The 24,167-nt window shown below is 40.3% G+C and overlaps 1 protein-coding gene across 2 annotated transcripts; it reads left to right on the top strand.

Moving 5' to 3' along the window:
* Positions 1–1,825: 1,825 nt before the first annotated feature.
* Positions 1,826–23,795, top strand: SMARCE1 (SWI/SNF related BAF chromatin remodeling complex subunit E1). 2 transcript variants are annotated; one of them, XM_069543435.1, is made up of 11 exons: positions 1,826–2,775; positions 4,981–5,032; positions 5,209–5,252; positions 8,159–8,263; positions 13,125–13,205; positions 14,391–14,522; positions 14,787–14,958; positions 19,690–19,862; positions 20,398–20,499; positions 21,114–21,324; positions 23,522–23,795. In XM_069543435.1, the coding sequence occupies exons 2-11, from the start codon at positions 5,026–5,028 to the stop codon at positions 23,728–23,730; spliced, it is 1,236 nt and encodes a 411-aa protein (XP_069399536.1). In that variant the 5' UTR covers positions 1,826–2,775; positions 4,981–5,025; the 3' UTR covers positions 23,731–23,795. The 2 variants fall into 2 exon arrangements, with proteins under 2 accessions (XP_069399536.1, XP_069399535.1); XM_069543434.1 differs by having other exon boundaries at positions 21,114–21,336.
* The last annotated feature ends 372 nt before the right edge of the window (positions 23,796–24,167 follow it).

The raw sequence follows: 24,167 nt of genomic DNA, 5'->3' as shown, positions 1-24,167 counted from the left end.
CCTGAAAATTGCGTACAATCTTAAAAGGTTATAAAGCAATAAACCTCCTGGAGCCAATTCACAGACTAGTAGGTGTCCAAGGACTATGAGTGTTTCCTTATTCTCTCCCATGTTCTCCTCTTTCTTCCTTCCCAGTCATGGTCTTGTTCTACCCCTGTTTCTTCCTTTCCAGCATCTTCCCACAGCAGGAGGGAAAGAAATCAAAGAGACTTCAATCCCAGCTTAATCACTTATTAATTGGGGGGAGGAAGAAGAACCTCGAGGAAGTATTAGTGTCAAAGAGCAACACAGGTAAAGTTCCTGGATCTTGCCGCCAGAAAGAAAACTAAACTACTTGGTCCTATCTCTGGGGTTTACCATTAGGTGCCCGTGAGGGTTCCCAATATCTTTACATGTAGTATGAACAGTCATATTAACTGTTCATCCCACATCTTCCAGGAATAATCACCATTCAAAATAACCTGTCCTGCAGGCCCCATAAATATCCCTGCCCATGCAAGATCATATGTCCTAATGTCTGCTTGGGGAAAAAATGAACAGCAACTCAGTGTAAGTAGAGTCCATCCTGTTGGATATTTCACTCATCAGTCTTAATTTCTAGGACTTTCTCTATTATATTTTGCCTATATTCTTCCTTTCTTAATTTTTCAAATCTTCAGAGCAGAGAAAGAACTAAAGGGAAGAAAATGAGATAGCTGATCATTTTTTCACTCCACAGATATGGGCATGAGAATGCGCATTGACAGATGTTGAATCCCCCAGCCCACGAAGCTTTCATTCTTGATGGGAAGAAAAATATAACAACATAAAAATATAACAAATAGAGTATGTTAGGTGGTAATATATAATATAGAAAAAAAAAACATGACTAGGAGGTTGGGGAATGAGTTTTATATAGATCAGGAAAAACGTAGTCAGAAGGTGACATTTGAGATGAGACAGTGTATCAGTGTCACCACTCCTTTCCTTTCCTACTATTTTTGAGTCCTCCCTTTCCCACTACAGTATGCTTTGTTGCTAACACCCAGAACTTTTTCTGCAGAAGACTGCCTAGAGATGACATAACCAAGCACCTGCCCCAGCATGGTGCCTGCCCAATCCTCCACCATAAAAGCCAGTGGAAGAAGGTACTGGGATTCCCTGCTGAAGCCTTCGTGTATCTTACATTAACCCATATATCTGATGCTTTTATATTTTTAAAAAAGCAATTTCAGATACATTATCTCAAGCCCCACTCAGGCTGCCCATTATCCTTTGATGACCTCTTTTCCCTTTCATATGCTCTTTAGTTTCACTAATCTCTAATCATGAACATGAAAATATTGGAGGTGGAAGAACTGGACAGAGGGTCACTTGTCCCTGGCTTTGCATACTTCTGGAGATACCCTAGTCCCTGCTGGCACACCCAGGATGGTGGCTAAGGGTAGCTGAAGAATCAAGTCATTCTAAACGTCAACACCATTCTCAAGTGATTTCAGATCCTTCCCCTCTCTGCAGTGGCGCACGTCGGTCAAGTGTTTATATATCCAAGGAGAGGCTGCTATCTAGTACATCAACGTGGTCATGATTTAGTGAAAAGAGTCCTGGACTAGACCATAGCCTGCCTCAATATAGATTTACTGAGCTTCTTACAATGGTTCAAGGCCTTACTGGGCACTGGCTATAGGAAGATGACCAATGCAGACGGCTGAATTTTTGCTTTCAAGGCTCTCATAGAGTACTGAGAATAACAAACACAGTCTGATACAATGTATTAGGTAAAGGCCATAATTGTTAATTTGGGAGGAGGAGGGGCGCGTGAGGCGGGGAGTTCCCGGAGGGCATCAGGGACAGAATTTGAGCTGGATCCGGAAGGACAGATGAGTTTAAACCCAAAAGTGAAGGACTGTCGTTCCTGGCAGAGGAAACCGAATGAGCCAAGGCGCTTTAGGACACAGACCCCTTGCCCAGCGCTGCAGGGACACACAACCGGGGGCAAGGAGATTTACATCTCCGGGCCTTGGCTCAGAAACCTGTGACAATTACACCAGCCTTGCGCTTGGAAACAGCTGGAAAGATCTGTGCTGGTTTCGCCAAAGCTCTTGCCCGCGGTTAAGGCAGGAAGCCCTGGGAGGCGCGCAGGAGGACGGAAACTGTAAACCCGGCTCTCCACGCCTCCATCCTCGGCTTGGTGAAGTATATACACTCCAGCTCCCAGAGAAAGAGTCAAGAAAAAGACCGGAAGGGAAAAAAAACCCAGAAACTCTCGGGGGCAGGGACGGGGGGCGTGCGCGGCCTGAGCCCGGCCGGGGTGGTGCGCGGGCCGCGCGGCCACAGAGGTTCCGGGACTGGCGACCGGGCGCGCTCCCCGCCGCCTTCCGGCCCCGCGCGGGGAAGCTGAGGCCGCGCTCGCGCCCCCCCTCGGCTCAGCCTCGCGCCTCCCGCCGCGCCTCCCGTCCCCGCTCCGGCTCGCTGGGGGCCGCGCGGCCGGGCCTACCCGCGGCCGGGCCACCTCCTCCCTCTCCGGAGTGACGAATCGGCGCCCGGCTGGCAAAGTACTGACTTTCGGGGAGTTTTGAGGAGCGTATGGGGCCTGAAAAAAATCCTTGACTGTGCTAAACACCACCGCGTCCCCACGAGAACGCTAATTTTCCTGAAGAGAGTCGGGTGGGGCCTGGAAAGGAATTAAGAAGAGTGTTGAAAGTGCGAGCGCGGAAGCTCGGGACGCGAGGGGCGGGGCGTGCGCGGGACAAAGGGAAGCGAGGCCGGAGCTGCGGGCGCTTCTTCTGCCCGCGGGTGAGTGTTTCCGACTGGGCCCGGCTGGGTCGGGAGGGTGGAGAGGCGTGGGGTCCTGGCTTGGCTGGGGTTGCTGAGGGTTGCTGGGGTTCAGGCTTGGCCGCGGGACCAGGGCCGGGGGCCGGCTGCGGCCTCTTTGAGGCCTAGCGGAGCGAGGGTGGGGAGAGAGTCCCATCTGGAGCTCCTCTTGGGCGGCCAGAAGTGCCCCTTCCACTAACCCCACGGAAGTGGTCAAAGCGCTTCTGCATGCTCCTCTTCAGTAGAGTAGCTGGTAAAGTGCACCTTCACAGCAAACCAAACCGAATCGGTCTCAGAGGAAGCCCTTGGGGCAAGCTAAGCCCGTGGTCCTCACCCCCAGGAAGATGGTTTCCCCTTGCCCAGGCAGCGATCTGAGGACTCCCGGTGTGGCTTGGAGTGAAAAGCGAAAGCTGGGCAACAGTTTGGCCTGGGTTTGAAACCCAACTCTGACACTTCCTGACTCTGTGTCTTGAGCCAAGTTACTTATACTGAACGAGACTCCTTTTTTCCCTCTGTAAAATGGCAATAGCAGTACACACCTCGTTGGTAGTGTGACTGTTAAACCAGATGGTGTGAAAGTAGTAAACCTGTCCCGTATAAGGTATTCAACAAATAACTTCTCCAGGATCTTATGCCAGGCACCGGAGATGCATACAGTGGTGGACAATTGTACGAGATCACTCTTGAAATTTATGGTATAGCAAAAGAGACCAGTAATTTTAAAGTGTCAATAAAATGTGACACACCTGGGAGCTTGTGGCAGATATTATCAGGGCCCCCCACAGCAAGGCCTACTGGATGTTGACAGCCCACCCAAGCTTGAGCAGGAAGGAAATCTGCATTAGACTCTGGTGTCCTGCATGTACCTTAAGGAGAGAGGGAGACCCAGGTTGGGCCATTGAGAAAATAAATGATTTCTTTCTTTCCACACCAGGCCTCTTACTCATAATGCTCCAGAAATGCCCTTAAAATACAAAACAGGAGCAAAAAAAAAAATCATGTTTGTTTCTCATGATGTCGGATGAAAATACTCTAGTAGTCATAGAAGTTATTTGCCTTTTTTGTGAAAATGAATGTTCATCTCTTTGTACACATGGTGTGTAATGTATAGTGAGGTAAGGAACAAGTTCACGTGTGTGTGGTCATGTCCTGAGCTAGTGTTACTAGGACTGAAGTTGGTAAAAATTGAGCTAGGTACTGGGACAGCAATAATGAACTAGCTGGTCCCTGTCTCCATTCAGCCCCCATATTAGCAGGTGTAATATGATATTGATCTGTGTAAATTGGAGTACAAATGAGGAAACATTTAATTTTGTACAGATAGGTCCAGAAGTCTCCATTGAGGAGATATATTTTGAGTTGAGCTAAGAAAGATCAATAAGAGTTTTTTCCAGTAGACTCTCGAAATTTATTCCCAGCGGTTATGAAGCTGTTTACCATCATGTTGTTTTTTAGTGGCTCAGTTGTGTCTGACTCTTGCGACCCCATGGACTATAGGGTACCAGGCTCCTCTCTCCATGGGATTCCCCAAGGGAGAATACTGGAGTGGGTTCCCATTTCCTTCTCCAGGAGATCTTCCCAACCCAGGGATTGAACTCAGGTCTTCTGCGTTGGCAGGCGGGTTCTTTTACCGCTGAGCCACCAGGGAAGCTCCATTACTACTATAAGAGAATGTGAAGTTTCTTGTCACACCAGTTACCTTTTCCACTGCCTTCAGGAGTAAAATGCTGTTTTACTAGAAAGAAGTTGTTATCCTAAAAGGAAGGCAGAGCTGTGGCTGATCATGGAGCTGTCAGTGTCTGGTAGGCCTTGTTGAGGTAGGCCCCAATAATACATCATATTCTTTTGTCATTGTATTTTTACCGATTTGATTAAATGTTTACATGGCATCAGCGAAACGTTTTCCATACAAGAGGTGGCTCAGTATCAAAAAAAAAAAAAAAAACTTGCAAGTACATGTCTAATTTTACTTTTTAATATCCCCTGTCATTTGTTTTAGTCATTTAATTCTGATCAACTGAGTGACCTAAAGAACTAGTAAAATATTTAAAAGGCTTGATTACTAGAAGATAATGTAATTTTACAAAGAAATATCAAACTACCCTATTCTTTAGAAAAACATTCTCTTATGCTTGCTGAGTTTTGATTATCTTTATTTTTCTTTTTTTTTCCTTTTTTTTATTTTAGTGTCTCAGATTCATTCTTAAGGAACTGAGAACTTAATCTTCCAAAATGTCAAGTAAGTTTCATTTTTTATATTTATCAATCTATATTAATAAGAGACTAATGCCCTAGCAAATGGGAATTCCAAAATACTCTCATTTTTTTTTCTTCAAAACAGGACCATTGGTAGTTTTGTTGCATAGTATTATATCTCAGTTGTTTACAAGAAGTTATTTATTTTCTTTCAAACAGAAAGACCATCTTATGCCCCACCTCCCACCCCAGCTCCTGCAACAGTAAGTTTTAATTTTCTTGTTAATGTAATAGCCAAGTCTGGCCTTGATACAAAAACCCAGATGTCTTCCAGTGACAGTCACTCAATCATTACAGCAACAGGATGAAAAATTCAGCTAAAAAACAGCACTTCCTACTAAATAAAATAACTCTGCATCTTACCTTGAACCAACCCCAACATTTAAAGAAACATACTACTGAAATGCCAACCTCCTATGCTCAGTTCTTTTTTTAATTAGAAATAAGTGGCAAGTTTAACACTTTTCTTGTTCATCTCTATTAAGATTCTTGAAAGCTAATATGAAATTAATGCTCATTCTGGCATTTATTGTTTTTAAACCTAACCTTCAATTGGTTACATTTTTCTCTTCCTATCTGTATATAATTTTCACATGAAATCAAACAATAAAGCTTCCAGTTCTATACTACCTTATTGTAAATCTTTATTTTCAAGCTGTTCAAGTAAGGATTTCATTATCTGTGGGTCAGATCCTGCTATTGAGTTTTATGGCCTTGATACGTTTCAAAGTGTATAAATAATAGTGAACTAGTTTTTTTCACCAAGCAAGCTCTGGCCCAGCTTGGTCAGCATGTAAAATAATTGCCCAATCCACAAAACAGATTTAACAGTAACTCTTCAAGCCTTGCCGAAATGGATTCCTTGTTATTTTTTTATTTAAAAACAAAAAACACTGTTAACATTGACCATATCCTACAAAAGAAGTTCTTTAACTAAAGCTGTTAGCCCTCCTTCCATACTCCCTACCCCTAAATTTCAGGCTAGCTAACTAATTAGGGCCTTGTGTAACTTTGTTTTCTCCACTAGATTAACTTTTATTTACTAACCTGCTGTATGTTTCAGTTTACCAACAATTTGTTTTTCCTTAGTAAGATGCTTTTAAAAAGGGATACTGTATCACATCTCAACTTTCTATAACGTACAGTTTCTAAAGTTACTTCCAGTAGATCTTAAAGTCCTGTGTTTGGTTTATTTCCTTTCTTAAAGAACATTTCTTAGTACCATCTCCTTGGCACTCTGCTAGTGGCTATACAGGTGGAGTTGAACAATTGAGATTCCTGACCTCAAAGAGCTAACCATGTACTTCATTTTTGGAAATGGTATAATTGCAGTGTTTTAGTTTCAATTTTTTTTTTAAGTTCCCTTACTTAATTTTCTTACATTATTGCCTCATAATATTGAACAGTGATTATCATTGCGAACGCAACCTTTGAAGGTGTCATTTTGACGCAAATACTGCCTCTAACAGCGTATATTATCTTGAAGACATTAACTTTTTTGAGATAATAGAAATAGCTCAGAAACCAACCCTATGATTTCTTAAATATAGAAAGAGATATTTTTACCTTTCTTCAATCATACTTCTGTACCATTATAATTTTACATTACACATAATATACAGAAGACTAGGGGTTAGTACATCCAACAGAATGGATATTGAATGAGTTATCCTCCTTTATTTTATTTCCATTTCTTCTTCCACCACCATCACCACCACCACCACCTCCACCCACCACTACCACCCAAACGTACCACCACTCCAAGTAACATACACTTCTTTTGTGCCTTTGATACTTCATCTGTGTTTTGCCTACTTATATATGCTTGATTTGCGTCTTCTATAACTACATAGACTAGAAATTGATCACTTGTTCTCTTGTAAAGAATATCAAATGATTGATCTGCTTGAATGTCTTTTTTTTTTGGACACTAAGGATATGTGCAGTGGCATGTTTTAGAAAATTGTGTTGATGATAGCTACAGCTTAGTTGGGATGTGTTGTTTACTTTACATTATACAATTCAGCATTGGTACTAATTGCATGTTAAAATGAAATCACTGTCCCTTGTTTTGATTGACTTTCATTAGGTCAAATACCTTACTTTTGGTCTCTCTTTGCCACATCCTTCTTATGCACTAGACTTTGATTCTCATGAACATTGGATGTCATTTTATTAACCACGAAGGGCACTGCTATATAAGAGCCCATTTGTGATCACATCAACACATAATTTACAAAAGCTGAAAATTCTGTTGCTCCAACAAGCAATTGTGGTTGGAAAGAGGCAGGGCTATCAGGAAATCAGATGAGAAAAAAAAAGTTCAAGTCTATCTACTAGAGAAGTAGTTCACATTAAAACTAAATGCAGAAATTGTTCGTGATTGACCTGTGGAAGATGGATCAAAGAAGAGATGGAAGAGAAAGCCTTTAAAAGAATGACTGGGTTAAAAAGATCAGACAGTACCCCCAGAATGAAATCCATGCATTTCTTACAAGTCTTTGTTTTGAAATCATGTATGTGACATCCATTGACTCCCACATATGTTTTTTTCTATTGATGACTGCTGGCTTCCTGATTTGGATCTCTTCTCATTTCTCACCCTACATGAAATGATTTCAAGCTGTCTTCGGAAGCAGTCCACTTCTTGTTTTTGTTTTTGGTAGATAAGTGCATTGGTGGCATTCACATGACTGTCAAATAAATCATGTTTTGTTTTGCATGTGAAGTGTTTTCAGACTCCCAGTTTATCACATTTCAAGCTTTCCAATCTCAGACATATATCGCTAAGTTGTTATTCCATATATTGACCATAAAGTGATCCTGAATGTTCACGACACTTCAGTGTATTGCTTATCCTGAAAGACAAACACACATTCACACATACAAACACCACTGGCCCCTGCAAAGAGACAGAAAGAGACAAAAAAAAACAAAAACCACTTGCAGACTGGTTTTTCAATGAAAAAAAAGAACAATTACAACACATCATTGCTTGTTTAAATTCAGGTTGCTTTTGCATGCCATATGCAGATCATTTTTCATTTCTGTGTTTTCCTCGTTTGAGCTCATTTCTCATTCGTGTTTTTGTCTCATTTGTTTCCATCAGCAAATGCCCAGCACACCAGGGTTTGTGGGATACAATCCATACAGTCATCTCGCCTACAACAACTACAGGCTGGGAGGGAACCCGGGCACCAACAGCCGGGTCACGGTAGGAGAATCAACTATTACAGCATCCAGCAAACAACTGGAATTGACCAGAAATGCCTTCAGGTTTAGGTCCTTTTGAGTCATCAGCACAGCCATTTAAAAAAAAAAAATTAACCTGGCTTTTAGATTATTTTAAATATTCATTGTACAATCTTATACTGAAAAACAAACAAAAAAATAGTAAGATCTGGGTATGTATATAGAAGAAAAGGAGAATCCATTCTGTTTGGTGATGGGTAGAGATAAAGCCTTGGGCACTTAATGGTAGTGCTCTATGTAGACAAACCTAGGATTTCCTATGGTTAAGATGCCCTTTTTGAGGCAAAGAGTATCTTTCGTTTAAGGTATTTGGCATTAGGCTCAAGAACTATTTTCTTAATAAAGACTGGGCTTATAGACCTGGCCTTTTTGGGCTATTCTACCAGTTTGAACTGCTGCACACAATTATTTGTCTTTTGGATTTAACAGTTGTCGTAACTGAGATTCGTTTCTCTCTAGTTAAAAAGATACTTGTGCCAATTCAAAGAATTGCAGAATGAAAGCTGAACGAAATTAATTTGTTACCAGACTATACATATCCACAACCAGAAGTACGTTTATAGTTCAGAGGATAAAGGATATGGTTGCTGAAACTTAGATGTTTCACTTAAATAATCAGCCTGAGATACCAAAATTGGATGATGTACTTCAAACTTTTTTTTTTAACGTCAGACTTTTTATTTTAAAATTGTCTTTAACTTCATTTAAGGAAATTTAAGGTACCAAAAAAACCAAATAACTGTAAAAATTATTTACCAAAAACAAATAAATCCAAAAGCCAAATGCCGACATACATTGGAATGTGAATTGGTAAGAATTTATACAACCCAGAATGGCTGTAAACTTTTCAATACCTGATTTTTGTTTGCTGTATTCAAAAATAATTCAATTAGTGTGACTTCAGAAAAGCCCTCTCACCCTGTAGTCAAGCTAGAACAGAAAGCTTGTAACTACCAAACTATATGTCTATCTTGGTAAGCATATTGCTTAGCTTGATAGGTTTTGTTTGTCTAAATATTTCATTGTTTCTACATAATTTGTACTTCATAAGCATATCAAGTTTTATGTGCCATGCATATTTCATGGTATCTGAAAAGGATTCTGACAAAGTGTGTGTATGTATGCATTTTACAATGCATACAGTTTCTATGTGCATTGGTACTTGTTTTTCCCCTGGCCTGAATGTGGTGTTTGACAAGTGTAATGGGTGGCAAAGTTATCAAATGATAAAGAACATTTATTTTAATTAAGGGGCAGAATCAATTTTGGATCATTTATGTTAATACAGAAAATTATTCATGGTAATAATCAAAAGAATGATTATATTTTAATAGCTCTATACAGTCAGCTCTTGATTATCTATGTTGATGGAAAAGTAATGGTGGTAACGGTAGTATTAGAATCATTTGTATTTTATTTTCTGTAAGCATTCTGTTCTCAACTGGGATGTATCTGGGAATCCTTTGTTAATAAAGTGGTATCATTCAGTGGAGACTTACCAGGAACAGGAAGGTAGAGTCGCTGTCTCAGCCTTGGCCAGTTATCTGTTTCTCCCCATTCCTTCCTGGGGCTGTTGGAGCCCAGTATTTGGAGTAAGCACTAGCTTTAGGGTAGATTAGTATGGGAAGGCTGTTGGGCATGGAAATGTTGATGTTCTGGTTCTTTATAGTTGTTTTATTTGTAGTATTGTCCTCTCAACACCATATTGAAGGGTAATCCAGGTGCTGTGTAGACTTGAAGGAAATGTGGGGGCTTTTAGCCTGTGTTACGCCTTCAGCGTTTAGTGACCTCTCGGGTAATCATTCTTTACAAAAATTAGGCCTAAAATTTTAAACTACCTTTTTCTTTTTGTCTGTATATTTAATTTAAGCTCTGATTTTGACCTTTATAAAAGTGTTATTTTAATATGACCCCATTTATGTGTTACTTTGTGGGGGAGCTTCTCTGGTATTATTGTCTGCAAATCACCTGAAGTCATTGATTTGAAGGAGTGATTTGATGACACCCTGTGAAGTAGCTTCCCATAGGATCCACAAACACATGGTTTTCCCGATGACTCCAGAAAGCTTGAAGAGTTTTGAGACAATAAACACTTTATATATATAAGCATGTTGAAATCTTTTTGGAGTGCTGATGGTAGCTATAAAGTGGAATTCACTTCTGGTCAGTTCTTCATCAGATGCTGATTAACATTCTCTTAAGTACCTACATGAAAACAGGTTGAGACAGAATGTTAAGAACAGTTCATTTCTGTGCTTTAATGGGAATTTCATCCCAGAAGAAAACCTTAGATAAGATCTTACCAGAGAAGCAGGTGAAAATTGGGAAGAAATAACACAAATCTCTCAAGTAGCCAAAATTTCACTAAACCATAGACTTTATTATTCACAGGGGACCTTCCTCTGTTGTAAGCAGTTTTAACTAGAATAATTAGTTGTCTTCCCCCGACTCATTGCCATTTGGAGAGGGGGACAGTTGCTGCTGGAGGTAGGTTTCCTGACAGCAGCAAGGAAGGAAACAGCTGAAAAAGGAGACATGCCTCCCAAAATTAAAACTATCAGGTCATTTAATAAAGGAACCGACAGTTTTTCATACCTCAAACCAGGGGATTATAGCAGAGCAGTGGTTATAATTATGTACAGTGCAAACTGCTTTGGGGGGGGCGAGGGTGGTGAAGAGTAATGTTTGAGACATTTTAGAAAGATGTCTGTTTGAGATGGTTAATAAATTAAGACTGTTGAGTGATATTAACTTTTAACGTTCTAAAAACCAGCTAGAATTTAACGTTGTTGTTATTGTTTTGGTTTGGTTCTGTTTGTATTTGTAAATTGGTCAATGTAATGAAAATATGACCTCAACATGCAAATGATCCAGATACCTTCCTTTGGGAGAAAAAAAAAGAAGCAAATTCATTGTTATAAAATGCAGCTCTTTGAAAAATATCAAGGAGCAAATATTATTGTAATTTGTTTTTAGTGTTTTAATTCATTTGGAACCCACTCCATGAAATTCTGAAGGTTTGTGTTGGCTGTGAGTTGGAAGTGCTTTCTAGTAACTTTATGTATGAAGACTCAGACTTTCATGTGTTTCTTGCTCTGAATTCGTGACAGAAGGTTAGCTTTGTAGAAATCCACACCCACCCACCAGAGAACTCCTGCAGCCCTCAGACAGATCTCCTGTTGGCTGTTCGTACCGCCTCTGTTGACAGTGTCCATCCCCCGTGTCTCACTTCACCCTGCTGCCCACTGCTGGCTAAAAGCAGGGTTTGTCCACACAGGTATCAGCATCCTGTGTGGTAAGAATACATGGGCGATGTGGAAAGAGGAATACTGCTGCAGAGATGAAATGCTTTCTCATAAGTTCATGTATGAAGAAGCAGAGTTACTGACAAGTATATAGGGCTGGAGGGAGACCCTTCTCATAGGAAGAAGAAGCATTGTTTGAAAGTGGTGGAAGGGGTACAGACACACTCTTCCCTGAGCCCTTGGATGAAAAATAAGGTTAGACTTGGAGTCTCAGCTGAGAATTGGGGTGGGGGGTTTCCATCTGGTTTTACCACAACACATAAAGGCAAGGGAGGAAAATGTCACCTTAGTTTTCTTATAAAGATTTGTTGATTCCTATCTTTTGATAATTAGAAGGAAGCCGCCTTCCTTCCCAGCCTGTCAGGAAAATCAATATCAGGAGTCTTCCAGAAATGTGGGGGAAACAAATGTAATTCAGCCATGATTTGATGCTGGGCCCTTGATCAAATGCAGCAGTGTATGCAGAGGTGTGAGTAGGTTCAGAAGCAGCTCTCCTGTACTGGAGGTGTGTGGGGGCGGTGCCCACGGGGCTGCTTGGTCTCCTGCCTGGATTTAGCCTTTAGAAAGAGCTCATCTCCTCTGTTTCTCTCCCTTTTGCCTTTCTCTCACCCACTTTCGTCTTTACCTTTTTAAAAACTATTTTTTAGTTTCCTCACCTTCTGTTTCCCATTTCTTTTTTCTCTGTCTTCCCCCCAAAAAATCAGCATTTTAAAAAAATTAAGAGGAGTTTCTTAACATATGGTCTCAAAATAACTTAATCAGGCCCTGTTTCTGTCATTTCTCTGCTCCTGGTAAACTTGTTCACTCCTCTGCTGTGACTAAGAGTGCAAAAAAGGCATGACTTAAGTGCACACTTCCTAATCTCCTTTATTTAAAAAAAAAAAATAGATATGGGTATAGAACCTTAAGAAGAATAAAAGCTCTAGTGATATCAAAGGAGTAAGAAGGTTTTTTGTTTGTTTGTTTTTCATTGTTGAATCTAGGGAGTAGGTTTTGTGGTGGTAGTAGTTGTTCATGTGGAAATGTGTTCCTGAAATGGTACAAATAGTAAATAGTCCCCAGTGGGCAGTGTGAGATGTGGTAAGTGCTGATCGGGTTCAGCTTCTGGTGAGATAATCAAGTGTTGACTGTATATGTAATGGTAAATTAAGCAAAATAAAAGGATGCCAGGTAATGTCCTAAATGTGGGACATCTGATGTATAACCATATATTTTTGCTGTATGGATAATTGTGTAATATTTCATTTGTTCTTACAGCCAGGTTGTCAAAGCAGTGGCAATAAACTGCTAAGTAATGTATTAAAAAGCTCTGTGCTTAAAGTCATTTTCTTTATTTTCTTTTGATGTGAACGTTTCTGAATTTGCAGTGATAGCTATTTTCAGTGGAGAAAATATAAGAATCTTGTATCCATGGACGAGTAGAAGAAAGGCGCATTAGAATTTTTAAAGGGACTCTCTTTTCAGTTTGCTGGCGAACTTCTAGCAATTGAGTAATGAACGTATTTAACTCTTTTCTAGGCGTCCTCTGGTATCACGATTCCAAAACCCCCAAAGCCACCAGATAAGCCGCTGATGCCCTACATGAGGTACAGCAGAAAGGTAGGTGCCCTGGAGCCAGAAAGGACCGAGGACCACAGTCTTTGCTCTTTGCTTTACATCAAGGTTCGACGGACTTAGCCAGCCATTCAGTGCATAGTCCGAGGAGAGGATACAGGATTACAGTTGTTAAAGACATTAGTTCTGATTTCAAAATTCCAGAACTAAAATCCAACAAGAAAATGATTCAATAAACAGTTAAGGGCTTCCCTTGTGTTCCGGTGGTCGAGAATCATCCTTCCAGTGCAGGGGACAAGGGTTCGAGCCCTGGTCCAGAAAGATCCCACATGCTACCGAGCAGCAACTACTGAAGCACACGTGCCTGGAATCTGTGCTCCGCAGCAGGAGAAGCCACCACAACGAGAAGCCCGCACGCTGCAGCCAGAAAGTATCCCCCTCTCAGGGCAGCTGGGAAAAGCCTGCGCAGCAGTGAAGACCCAGCATAGCCAAAAAATAATAATAATGTACATGTGTACATAATAAACAGTTACAATACTTAAGATCAAGTTGTGTAGCCAGCATTGTTTAGTCTTTTGGAGAATATTTAATGACTTGAGAAACATGTTAGGTGAAAAAAAGGAATGCGAGACTACAAGTACTGGTATCTTATTTTTATAAAAATAATAGGAAATACATGTTAGTTTGAATTTTAAAAAAAAAAGCCTAGAAGACAGTGGTTATCTATAAACAATCAACTTATGGTTCTTTTTATTTTCTTCATACTTTTCTTGAATTTTTCTTTTTTTTTGGTGGGGGGAACAGATGATGAACCTCCATGACTCTCAAAATAACAAGTATAGCTGATACCTTTATTAAAGATGAGCATTTACCTATTTCACTACTACTTAGAAATTTTGAAATTTTTGGTCATAATTATTATATGTGTAATTTGACGATATGTTATGTTGTATTACACGCCGTAACCTCATTCCTTCTAAACTCGTGAATTTTTAGAAAGACAGACTGTGTAGAGTTATTTCATGATAAGTGTCTGCAGTGTTTGGAGGTTTCTGAAATCTGCCTTAAAGTAACCCAGCGGAGGACCCTTGATAATTATTGCAGCAGGCTGATGGACTATTCCTTGTGCCTTTGTTGATGATTAAAGTAAAGGTTTCTATATTAAAAAGTATTTGTAAAGTCTGTATTTTTAGGCATCAGTACTAAAATCTGAACTGTTTCTTTTTCAAGGTCTGGGACCAAGTAAAGGCTTCCAACCCTGACCTAAAGTTGTGGGAGATTGGCAAGATTATTGGTGGCATGTGGCGAGATCTCACCGATGAAGAAAAACAAGAATATTTAAACGAATACGAAGCAGAAAAGGTAGGATGGGAACTACGGTGGGACAGGTACAAGATAAAGTTCGTAAACACTTGCTTATTACCTATAAAAGAAACATACAATCTAATCAGACAGCTGAGCCTTCATCTGCCTGGGTCAAGTCACTCAGTTTCTCTAGACTTCAGATTTCTTGTCTGTAAGAAGGAGATAGTTATCCTGTCTTTTGATGTTCAAATGAGATAATGTAAGTATTCATTATAACCTGCAAAATATTAATTCTAAAACAGAGAAACATTTGAATTTCAGATAGAATACAATGAATCTATGAAGGCCTACCATAATTCCCCCGCGTACCTTGCTTACATAAATGCGAAAAGTCGTGCAGAAGCTGCTTTAGAGGAAGAAAGTCGACAGAGACAGTCTCGCATGGAGAAAGGAGAACCTTACATGAGCATTCAGCCTGCTGAAGACCCAGACGGTAAAAAAAAAAAAAAAAAAGTGGAGCTTTGTTTACGCTTTCTCTGAGAATTAAAATATGAGAAATCTCTTAAGTTGAAGTTTTGTTTCCTATCCGAAATGGCAAACAGAGCATAATTTAAGTGCCATTTCAATATTTTAAATAATTATTTTGATTAAGATTTGTGTGTAAATTTCCCAAAGAAAAAGAAATACCTTTTTTAGTGCAGACAATAGCAAAAACTACCTATTGTTTATCAAAATCTTTGTACTCCTTACCTCAGCTGCTTTTAAAAGTTAAATGCCTTCAGGTTACTGTTATTGGTTCCTTAAATCAGCTGAGTTAAAGGCTCTTAAGCTACAAAGTTAATGAGTGGGAAGAGACATTTTGAACTCTAGTTAATTCCGAAATCCAACTAGAATTCATAAATACAACTCATAATGATGCTTACAAGGGTGCTTTACTGCCTAGTCTCCAAGTCACGCTGGATCTTTGGCAACCCCATGGACTGTAGCCCGCCAGACTCTGTCCGTGGGATTTCCCAGGCAAGAATACTGGAGTGGGTTGCCATTTCCTCCACGGGATCTTCCTGACCCAGGGATCAAACCCACGTCTCTGCTTGGCAGGCAGGTTCTTTACCACTGGGCCACCTAAGAAGCCCTACGAGGGTACACACGTACAAATGTTATACACACACACACGCACGTGGAGCGGAGCTTCCTAATTGGCATTCTATGAAGAGTCTGCAGGTGTGCTCGTGCGCTTCCGCTTCTCTGCAGCCAGGAGGGGTCTGAGGCTGCAAGGAGCTTCAGAGCTAGGCACCTCCCGCTATGAGTGTACTCATCCACATAGCACGCATGCTATACAAATCATTTTCCTCGTGTGCTGCTGTGATGTGGAAGAGGTTGGAAGCTCTAGCTGCAAGCAACAGAAACATTAGGAAAATAATTTAAGATCCCATTTTAAAGTAGTAAAACAAAGAAGCTTATAAGGCCTTAAAGAAGAGACCTTTAAGAAAAGAAGCACTAATACCACCTAAAGACATGAATAAACTGAAATACTTCGAGAAAAAGCACAAACAGTCCTTTAAAAGAAAGGACTGGAATATTGACAAATATCCCCATAAATACAAATCTAATAAACATAGAGACTAGAATAGGGAATAGAGAGAATCAAGCATGTTCAGCAGTCAGCTGTGCTACAGACACACGGGCACATGCAAACTCTTAATTGGTCAGATTGAATGATTAATGCAAGAAAAAAGCACAGAACTAAACAAATAGAAGATCCAGTTTACAAACTATTGGAAGGATGGGAGGTCAGTAATAAGTGGGAACAAAGACTTGGGATGTAGAAGCCATAAGTAGGAATCAGACAAAGTTTTCACTAGGTGAAGGTAACAAACAGCATGAACGTGGAGCGGGCCTGAAAGAGACTCACTAAGGAATAGTCTTGAAAAGAGAGCCCTTCTCTGTTTCTCAGGCTTCTGCCCATTATGTTTTTTAAGTTTAAAATAGGATATTAGAACTAGAGCTGGCAGTAACAAAGGACAGTAATACTTAAGATGCCAGGATAAGGATGACTTTAGACCTTGGACTTTACCCCCAGAACAGAGTAGCAAGAGGAAGACTTGGGGGGGCGGGGTGGAAATGTACGTAAAACCAAGAGGAAGGCCGAAGGTCCACAAGTACAGCAGCTGCTCTCTTAATAGAGAAGACCTACAAGCCTACAGGACATAGGCAGTTATCCTCACAAAATAGTGAAGGCTTTTTTTTTTTTAGAAAGGGAATATTCATGAGATCAAGTAAATACCTGGTGAATTAGAAAATATAAACCTACCCTCCCCTTACCCAAAAATAAATCAGCCAGCTAAAGTGCAAGGAAAGACGGGTGCAGACTTCCTTGGTTAAGTTTGTGCCCTCCCAATGCAATGGTTTGAGCTCTGTTCGGGGAACTAAGATCCCACGTGCTATTCAGCATGGCCAAAAAATAATACATTTTTTAAAAAAGGAAAGACAAGCCCGTATTGCTAAGACTTTATTTACCAGTGATCAACACTGGGGACATATGAAAGAAGAACAGTAATAAAAAGGAAACCTGGATGGATAACCTAGCACAAATGTACATAATCCTAAGTGTGAATATGAAAAACTCCCTTAAGTAAAAAAAGTCACAATTTTTTAATGGTATCTTTTGTTCCAGTAATTTTAATTTCAGAAGTAATATCCTACAGCAACTACTTAAAACAAAAATAATCGGCACAACAGTTCATAGCGGTGGTATTTCTGATAATCCGAGTTTCAGTAACTACTTAAGTTCCAGATATGAAGGGATGTCCTAAAATGACACAGCAACACAGTTAGGGCCTTTGCAGTAGAGTTTGCTACAGTATGGTCCCCCGCCTCTGATAGAGGAACTTTTGTTTTAATGTGTATTGCTTAAGAGGAAGCACTTTTTTAAAAAGTTAGTTGATTTAAATAAAAATATTAACAAAAAATAGCACATGTTATTAGCAGATATGTCAAAAACTGGTAGTGATAAGACCGAAGGTTCAGTTCAGTTCAGTCACTCAGTTATGTCCAACTCTTTGTGACCCCATGGACTGCAGCATGCCAGGCCTCCCTGTCTATCACTAACTCCTGGAGTTTACTCAAACTCATGTCCGTTGAGTAGGTGATCCCATCCAACCATCTCATCCTCTGTCGTCCCCTTCTCCTCCTGCCTTCAATCTTTCCCAGCATCAGGGTCTTTTCCAGTGAGTCCGTTCTTCGCATCAGGTGGCCAAATATTGGAATTTCAGCTTCAACATCAGTCCTTCCAATGAATATTCAGGACTGATTTCCTTTAGGATCGACTGGCTGGATCTCCTTGCAGTCCAAGGGACTCTCCAACACCACAAGAGTCTTCTCCAACACCACAGTTCAAAAGCATCTTCATTGCTCAGCTTTCTTTATAGTCCAACTCTCACATCCATACATGACCACTGGAAAAACCATAGCCTTGACTAGACAGACCTTTGTTGGCAAAGTAATGTCTCTGCTTTTTAATATGCTGTCTAGATTGTCATAAATTTTCTTCCAAGGAGTAAGCGTCTTTTTAATTTCATGGCTGCAATCACCATCTGCAGTGATTTTGGAGCCCCCAAAAAATGAAGTCTGCCGCTGTTTTCACTGTTTTCCCCATCTATTTGCCATGAAATAATGAGACTGGATGCCATGATCTTAGTTTTCTGAATGTTGAGTTTTAAGCCAACTTTTTCACTCTCCTCTTTCACTTTCATCAAGGGGCTCTTTAGTTCTTCTTCACTTTCTGCCATAAGGGTGGTACCATCTGCACATCTGAGGTTATTGATATTTCTCCCAGCAATCTGGATTCCAGTTTGTGCTTCATCCAGCCCAGCATTTCTCATGATGTACTCTGCATGTAAGTTAAATAAGCAGAGTGACAATATACGGCCTTGACGTACTCCTTTTCCTATTTGGAACCAGTCTGTTGTTCCATGTCCAGTTCTAACTGTTGCTTCCTGACCTGCATACAGATTTCTCAGGAGGCAGGTCAGGTGGTCTGGTATTACCATCTCTTTCAGAATTTTCCACAGTTTGTTGTGATCCATACAGTCAAAGCCTTTGGCATAGTCATAAAGCAGAAATAGATGTTTTTCTGGAACTCTCTTACTTTTTTGATGATCCAACAGATGTTGGCAATTTGATCTCTGGTTCCTGTGCCTTTTCTAAAACCAGCTTGAACATAAGGAAGTTCATGGTTCACGTATTGCTGAAGCCTGGCTTGGAGAATTTTGAGCATTACTTTACTAGCGTGTGAGATGAGTGCAATTGTGTGGTAGTTTGAGCATTCTTTGGCATTGCCTTTCTTTGGGATTGGAATGAAAACTGACCTTTTCCAGTCCTGTGGCCACTGCTGAGTTTTCCAAATTTGCTGGCTGATTGAGTGCAGCACTTTTCACAACATCATCTTTTGGGATTTGAGACAGCTCAACTGGAATTCCACTACCTCCACTAGCTTTGTTCATAGTGATGCTTCCTAAGACCCACTTAGGCAAAGTGTAATAGTGTAAGAGCAAAGGTAATAGCTACTAAAAATAAGCTTGTAAACTAGACCCATACTATATGTATATGAACTTGAGTGAATAGAAATAATGTGTGATACCTTTATACACTGATAACAAATGTATACATGTATAAATTGATAAAAATTAAAAGTAAAATTTAGAACTAAACATTTTTTAAGGCCTTAGTGTTATTTTAATCTGATAAAATATATATGCCCATCTGGGAAACTGCTATTACTAGAGGTAATGTTTTCTCTGCAGTGGGCATTTTCCTTACTTTGAAGTGCTACAGTGACAAAGACACCAGAAAGTTCCTTTGCATCATCAGCTGTAAAAGCTTTGAATTATATCAGAGAGTGAAATATTTGGCAAAATCTGTACTGCTATCACGTGCAGCCTTCATGTTGATTTCCAGGCCAAAGACACTTGGTTATATCTGATTTGTGTTTCAGCCAAATATCAGATGCACATCCTCACTTAAAAGATTTTGTGAGAAAAACCAACATCTTGGCTGGTGAACACATTGTATCCTCTGTATGGTTTTTATCCAGTGACTGCCCTGGTGCTCCTTTGACACCCTTTAAACCCACTTATTAGACCAGTGAGGACCATGGCTTCTTGGTAACTAAGTGCTAATTATGGTAATTGGTGACCTGATTTCCAGATCATGTTGTTTATTCCAGATTATGATGATGGCTTTTCAATGAAGCATACAGCCACCGCCCGTTTCCAGAGAAACCACCGCCTCATCAGTGAAATCCTTAGTGAAAGTGTGGTGCCAGACGTTCGGTCAGTTGTCACAACAGCTAGAATGCAGGTTCTTAAACGACAGGTCCAGTCCTTAATGGTTCATCAGGTAAAGACAGAAAACATTTGTTATGGTAAGATGGGCCTGTGCCGTAGGTGCCCGGTAACCTGATTGTGTACCATGCATGAGTGTGCCTGTTAAATAGTTATGTCCAATATAACCCGTTCCTGATTCAGGGAGGAGGCTGGAGGGCGTAGACCCTTCCCAGAGATTAAGTAAGTTTGTCATTAAAACTGTAACAGGGAACCTTTTGACGGAAAGTGTATTTGTTAAGAATTTTGAGATATCCTATCAACTTTTACTAGCCTACTAAATATTTTTCTTCCAAAACATTGCTGAGAGCTGACAGTATTGTCTAACTTACTCTTGTTAATGAGTTATCTTCTCTGTGCTGCATTTTTACATTTTTTAAATTTTAGCACATTATATAATAAGTAATTTAAATTTAAAAAGCGAAACACTTATCACACTGTGAAAAAGTGTGGACCATTGAAAAAAAAGAGACATATTTTCTGTGTTTGACATTAGCTTTAGAGAAGATAATTTAGTAGTAAATAACAAAGCCTGGTCTTATCTTTTACAGCGAAAATTAGAAGCTGAACTTCTTCAAATAGAGGAGCGACACCAAGAAAAGAAGAGGAAATTCCTGGAAAGCACAGACTCATTTAACAATGAGCTTAAAAGGGTATGGAATGTGTTACCTATACTTGTATCACTGTGTCTGTTACTTTTTTTTCTCATTCTTTTTTCCAAAATAGTGTTTTTATGTAGTGTCATTCACTTTGAAACAGGGTTAACTTTGCTGTAGCTGGTAAGATCTTTACTTTATAAAATAATTTCCATTTTCTGGCAATGTTGCAATAGGTTTGAAACATTGTATAGTATACACGTTCCCTGAACTAGGCTGAGACTCTAGAACCCTCTGATATTTTAAACTCTCATACACTTGTGAATTATTTTCATTGCAACTTACTCATCAAATGTCTTCATTAGCTGTAGCTCACAGTTTGCACTTCACACGAAAACAAGTAAATAGAGTGTTTGGCAGCCTGAAATGTAAAACAGAAGCTTGAGTATAAGCCAGTGCTTTCAGCGTTGCTTCACCAACTATTCTGGAACACTTGATACTACATGGCTGCTAGGGCAACTTTCCTGTAGACACAAGAGCTTGGTTTTTTTCCTGCCATATATATGAATATAGTTCTTAGCCAAGAAAACCCACTTGTGAATAATTTCTCTGATTCAGAGATTGTAAGAAAAGAACATGACTAAGAGAGTGTTTTGTTTTCTGACTACTAGTTGTGTGGTTTGAAAGTAGAAGTGGATATGGAAAAAATTGCCGCTGAAATTGCACAAGCTGAGGAGCAGGCTCGAAAAAGGCAGGAGGAAAGGGAAAAAGAGGCGGCAGAGCAAGCCGACCGCAGCCAGGGCAGTATCGTTCCTGAAGAGGAGCCAGCAGCGAGCAAGACCGAAGACAAGAAGGAGGACGAGAGCATGCCGATGGAGACAGGTAGCCTGCCAGGTGATCGCAGAGTAAATGTTGAGGGCTTTTACAGCTGTCTTTAATTCTGACTTTCCTTTCTCAGTGCTTTCTGGAGGTCACTCTGTTAATCTTGCCTCTTGAATTATTCTCCATATGACATATGCATTCTTTCTTCCTAAATCTTAATCTCTTATAATAGATTCGCTTAAAGTGTTGGTATTGGTACAAAATAGCAGTGATGTGTTGCCTTTAGTCTGGCTGTTTGAGGTCTTGGGTATTTGCCCAGATTGAGTCATATCATTCCCTTACTTGGGATATAAAGTATTGAATGTAGTGGTTTAACGGTTAAGGGTACTGGCCTGGAGGACCCACAGATCTGGGTACTGTTCCACCCCATACTAGCACTGTGACCTTCAGTCTAGGTAAGTTAATTTCAGTTTCCTGCTTAGTAAATATTCTAGCACCCACCTCTTGAAATTGAATTCCCAAGGATAAAGAAGCAGATGTATATAAAATCATCATTACTGGATTTGGCATGGTATTGGCACTCAGTATTTTAACCTTTATTGCTAAAACTGTTTAAACAGCATGTGGTCCTTGCCCTTAAGATCAGTCATCTTTGGTGTCCTAGAACAGAGTTGGGCAAATAAAACCTGCAGGCCAAATCCTGCCTGCCACCTATTTTTGTAAATAAAGTTTTATTGGAACCATTTGTTTACACATTATCTGTGGCTGCCTTGGGGCTCCAGCAGTGTAGTTGAGTAGTTGCAACTAAGACAGCCTGACTCACAAAACCTGAAAATTTTCTATCTAGTCTCACAGAAAGTGTTTATTGATTCCATCCTAGAAAAATTCATACTTGCAGTTTTACTGATTTTCCTGACTAAAAACATGCCTCAAGGCAAACAACATGCAAAGCTTACGGGAAGTACTGATTAAATCAGTTACTGGTTGAAATCTTGGGATCGCTCTGCGCGCAGTTTTGACCCTGCTCAGTGCGCTGTGTAGTAAACAGAACTGAGCTGGAGGAAGCATGGGAAACATAACCAAAAGCTCCCTGGACTGTGATCACAAGAGCTGAGAGGGACCACAGTCACCCTTGGTGCTCTGCTGACGACTTCTGATTGGACATCTGGAAAGCATTAAGTGGGATATGCTATCTTTACCAGATATTTCTACAGAATGTAATTCAGCAGATTAACATTTCAGATAGTCAGATTTTAAGTTTGATTATCTGAATCATTTTCTGTTTTGTGTGAACATGTTTCTTATCGTAACAAATTTGGAGCATGAACAGGTTCTGTGGTTAAAGCGAGAGCCTGAGGATGAAAGTACGGCTCCTTCACTCACTTGGCAACTGGAACACTACTTGGTCCTCTGCCGCTGCTTTGTCATCTATGAATAGAGTATGCCTGTAGGAGAGTGTGCCTGTAGGTCTTTGGGCTTCACAGGTGGCGCAGTGGTAAAGAATCCTCCTGCCAAGCAGGAGACCTGGGTTCGATTGCTGGGTCAGGAAAATACCCTGGAGAAAGAAATGGCAACCCATTCCAGTATTCATGCCTGAGAAGTCCTCTGGACAGGAGAGACTGGCAGACGGCAGTACATGGGGTCACAAAGAGCCAGAAACAACTTAGCAACTACACCACCACCACCATAGGTCTTTACTCAAATTTTTATCCTCCTAACTGAAGAAAATCGTTTCAGACTATAGGAGCAATAACAGAAAACAGCCTACCATGACTTATAACAAAATACTTTATCAGTCTTATACCATTTCCTTACCTGCTTTCTCACTCATTAAATCCGAGCACTTCACACAGCATTGTCCAAAGAAATATGTCCCTGTGTAATTGGAAATGTTCTGCTACTGACCCTTTTTAATGAAATTTAAGTGAAATTAATTTTAATAAGTCTTCAAACGCCAGTGTGCACTTTAGACTTAGAGCACATTGAAATTTGGAAGCTAAATTTTCAGCAGAAATACTTGATCTGTATTGAGATTCAAAATTTACAGTTAAAAAGTGGATTTTTGTTTTTCCAAATTCCAGCTTGTTTTAAACCTGCTGAAAGTTCCTTGGTCACACTAGCCCATCTCAGGTGCTTGATATGTGTATTCATATGTAGTGAATGGCTGCCTTATCACTGGATGCTGCAGCTCTGGACTGTCAACACAGAAGTGTAAATTTTTGTCTGGGAACTAACAGTGACAAATGTCTGATTACAGAGGAGACACACCTTGAAGATACAACAGAAAGCCAACAGAATGGTGAAGAAGGCACGTCTACTCCTGAGGACAAGGAGAGCGGGCAGGAAGGGGTGGACAGTCTGGCAGAGGAAGGGACCAGTGATAGCAACACTGGCTCAGAAAGCAACAGCGCAACCGTGGAGGAGCCACCGACAGATCCCGTACCAGAAGACGAGAAAAAAGAATAAATGTTGCCTTGTTTTATGTGTTCTAAATAACTTTTTTAAATGAAAAAATGTTTTTTGAGTTTTAATGGTGTTATGTGGTTTGTGTATTAATATTGTTCTTGTCCATATCACACCACCAAAGGCTTTTGGACCATTTAGCATCACGAGCTGAATGGCACAGTCACCTTTCGTAAGCGGTCGCAAAGATGGTTCTTTGGATCTTGTTTCTAGCCCTCAACTGCTGAGAGCCTCAGAATTTAGATTAACTGAGAAAATGCCCACCTCTTTTAGAGAATTCTCCTTTGATGCTGCAAATCTACTTGTACAAATGCCTTCCTACAGCTCACTTGGGTGCTTACCAAAGCCATAGCTTTAAGCCTTCCCAGTCCCCATCAACAGCTTCCTGAAGGCCTGCTTTCTTGCTTCCTTCCACAAAGAGCAGCTTCTTGAGAACGTAA

The sequence above is a fragment of the Ovis canadensis genome, chromosome 11, assembly GCF_042477335.2.
Source record: "Ovis canadensis isolate MfBH-ARS-UI-01 breed Bighorn chromosome 11, ARS-UI_OviCan_v2, whole genome shotgun sequence".
Lineage (NCBI taxonomy): Eukaryota > Metazoa > Chordata > Mammalia > Artiodactyla > Bovidae > Ovis > Ovis canadensis.
The sequence above is the reverse complement of the archived record's forward strand: the minus strand, read 5'-3'. Positions and strand labels throughout refer to the sequence as shown.

Excerpts from the sequence above, each read along its gene's own strand:
- SMARCE1 (XM_069543434.1), top strand. Across the intron at positions 20,500-21,113 it reads TTAACAATGAGCTTAAAAGG|TTGTGTGGTTTGAAAGTAGA; the intron begins GTATGGAATGTG and ends TCTGACTACTAG. Across the intron at positions 21,337-23,521 it reads GGAGACAGGTAGCCTGCCAG|AGGAGACACACCTTGAAGAT; the intron begins GTGATCGCAGAG and ends GTCTGATTACAG.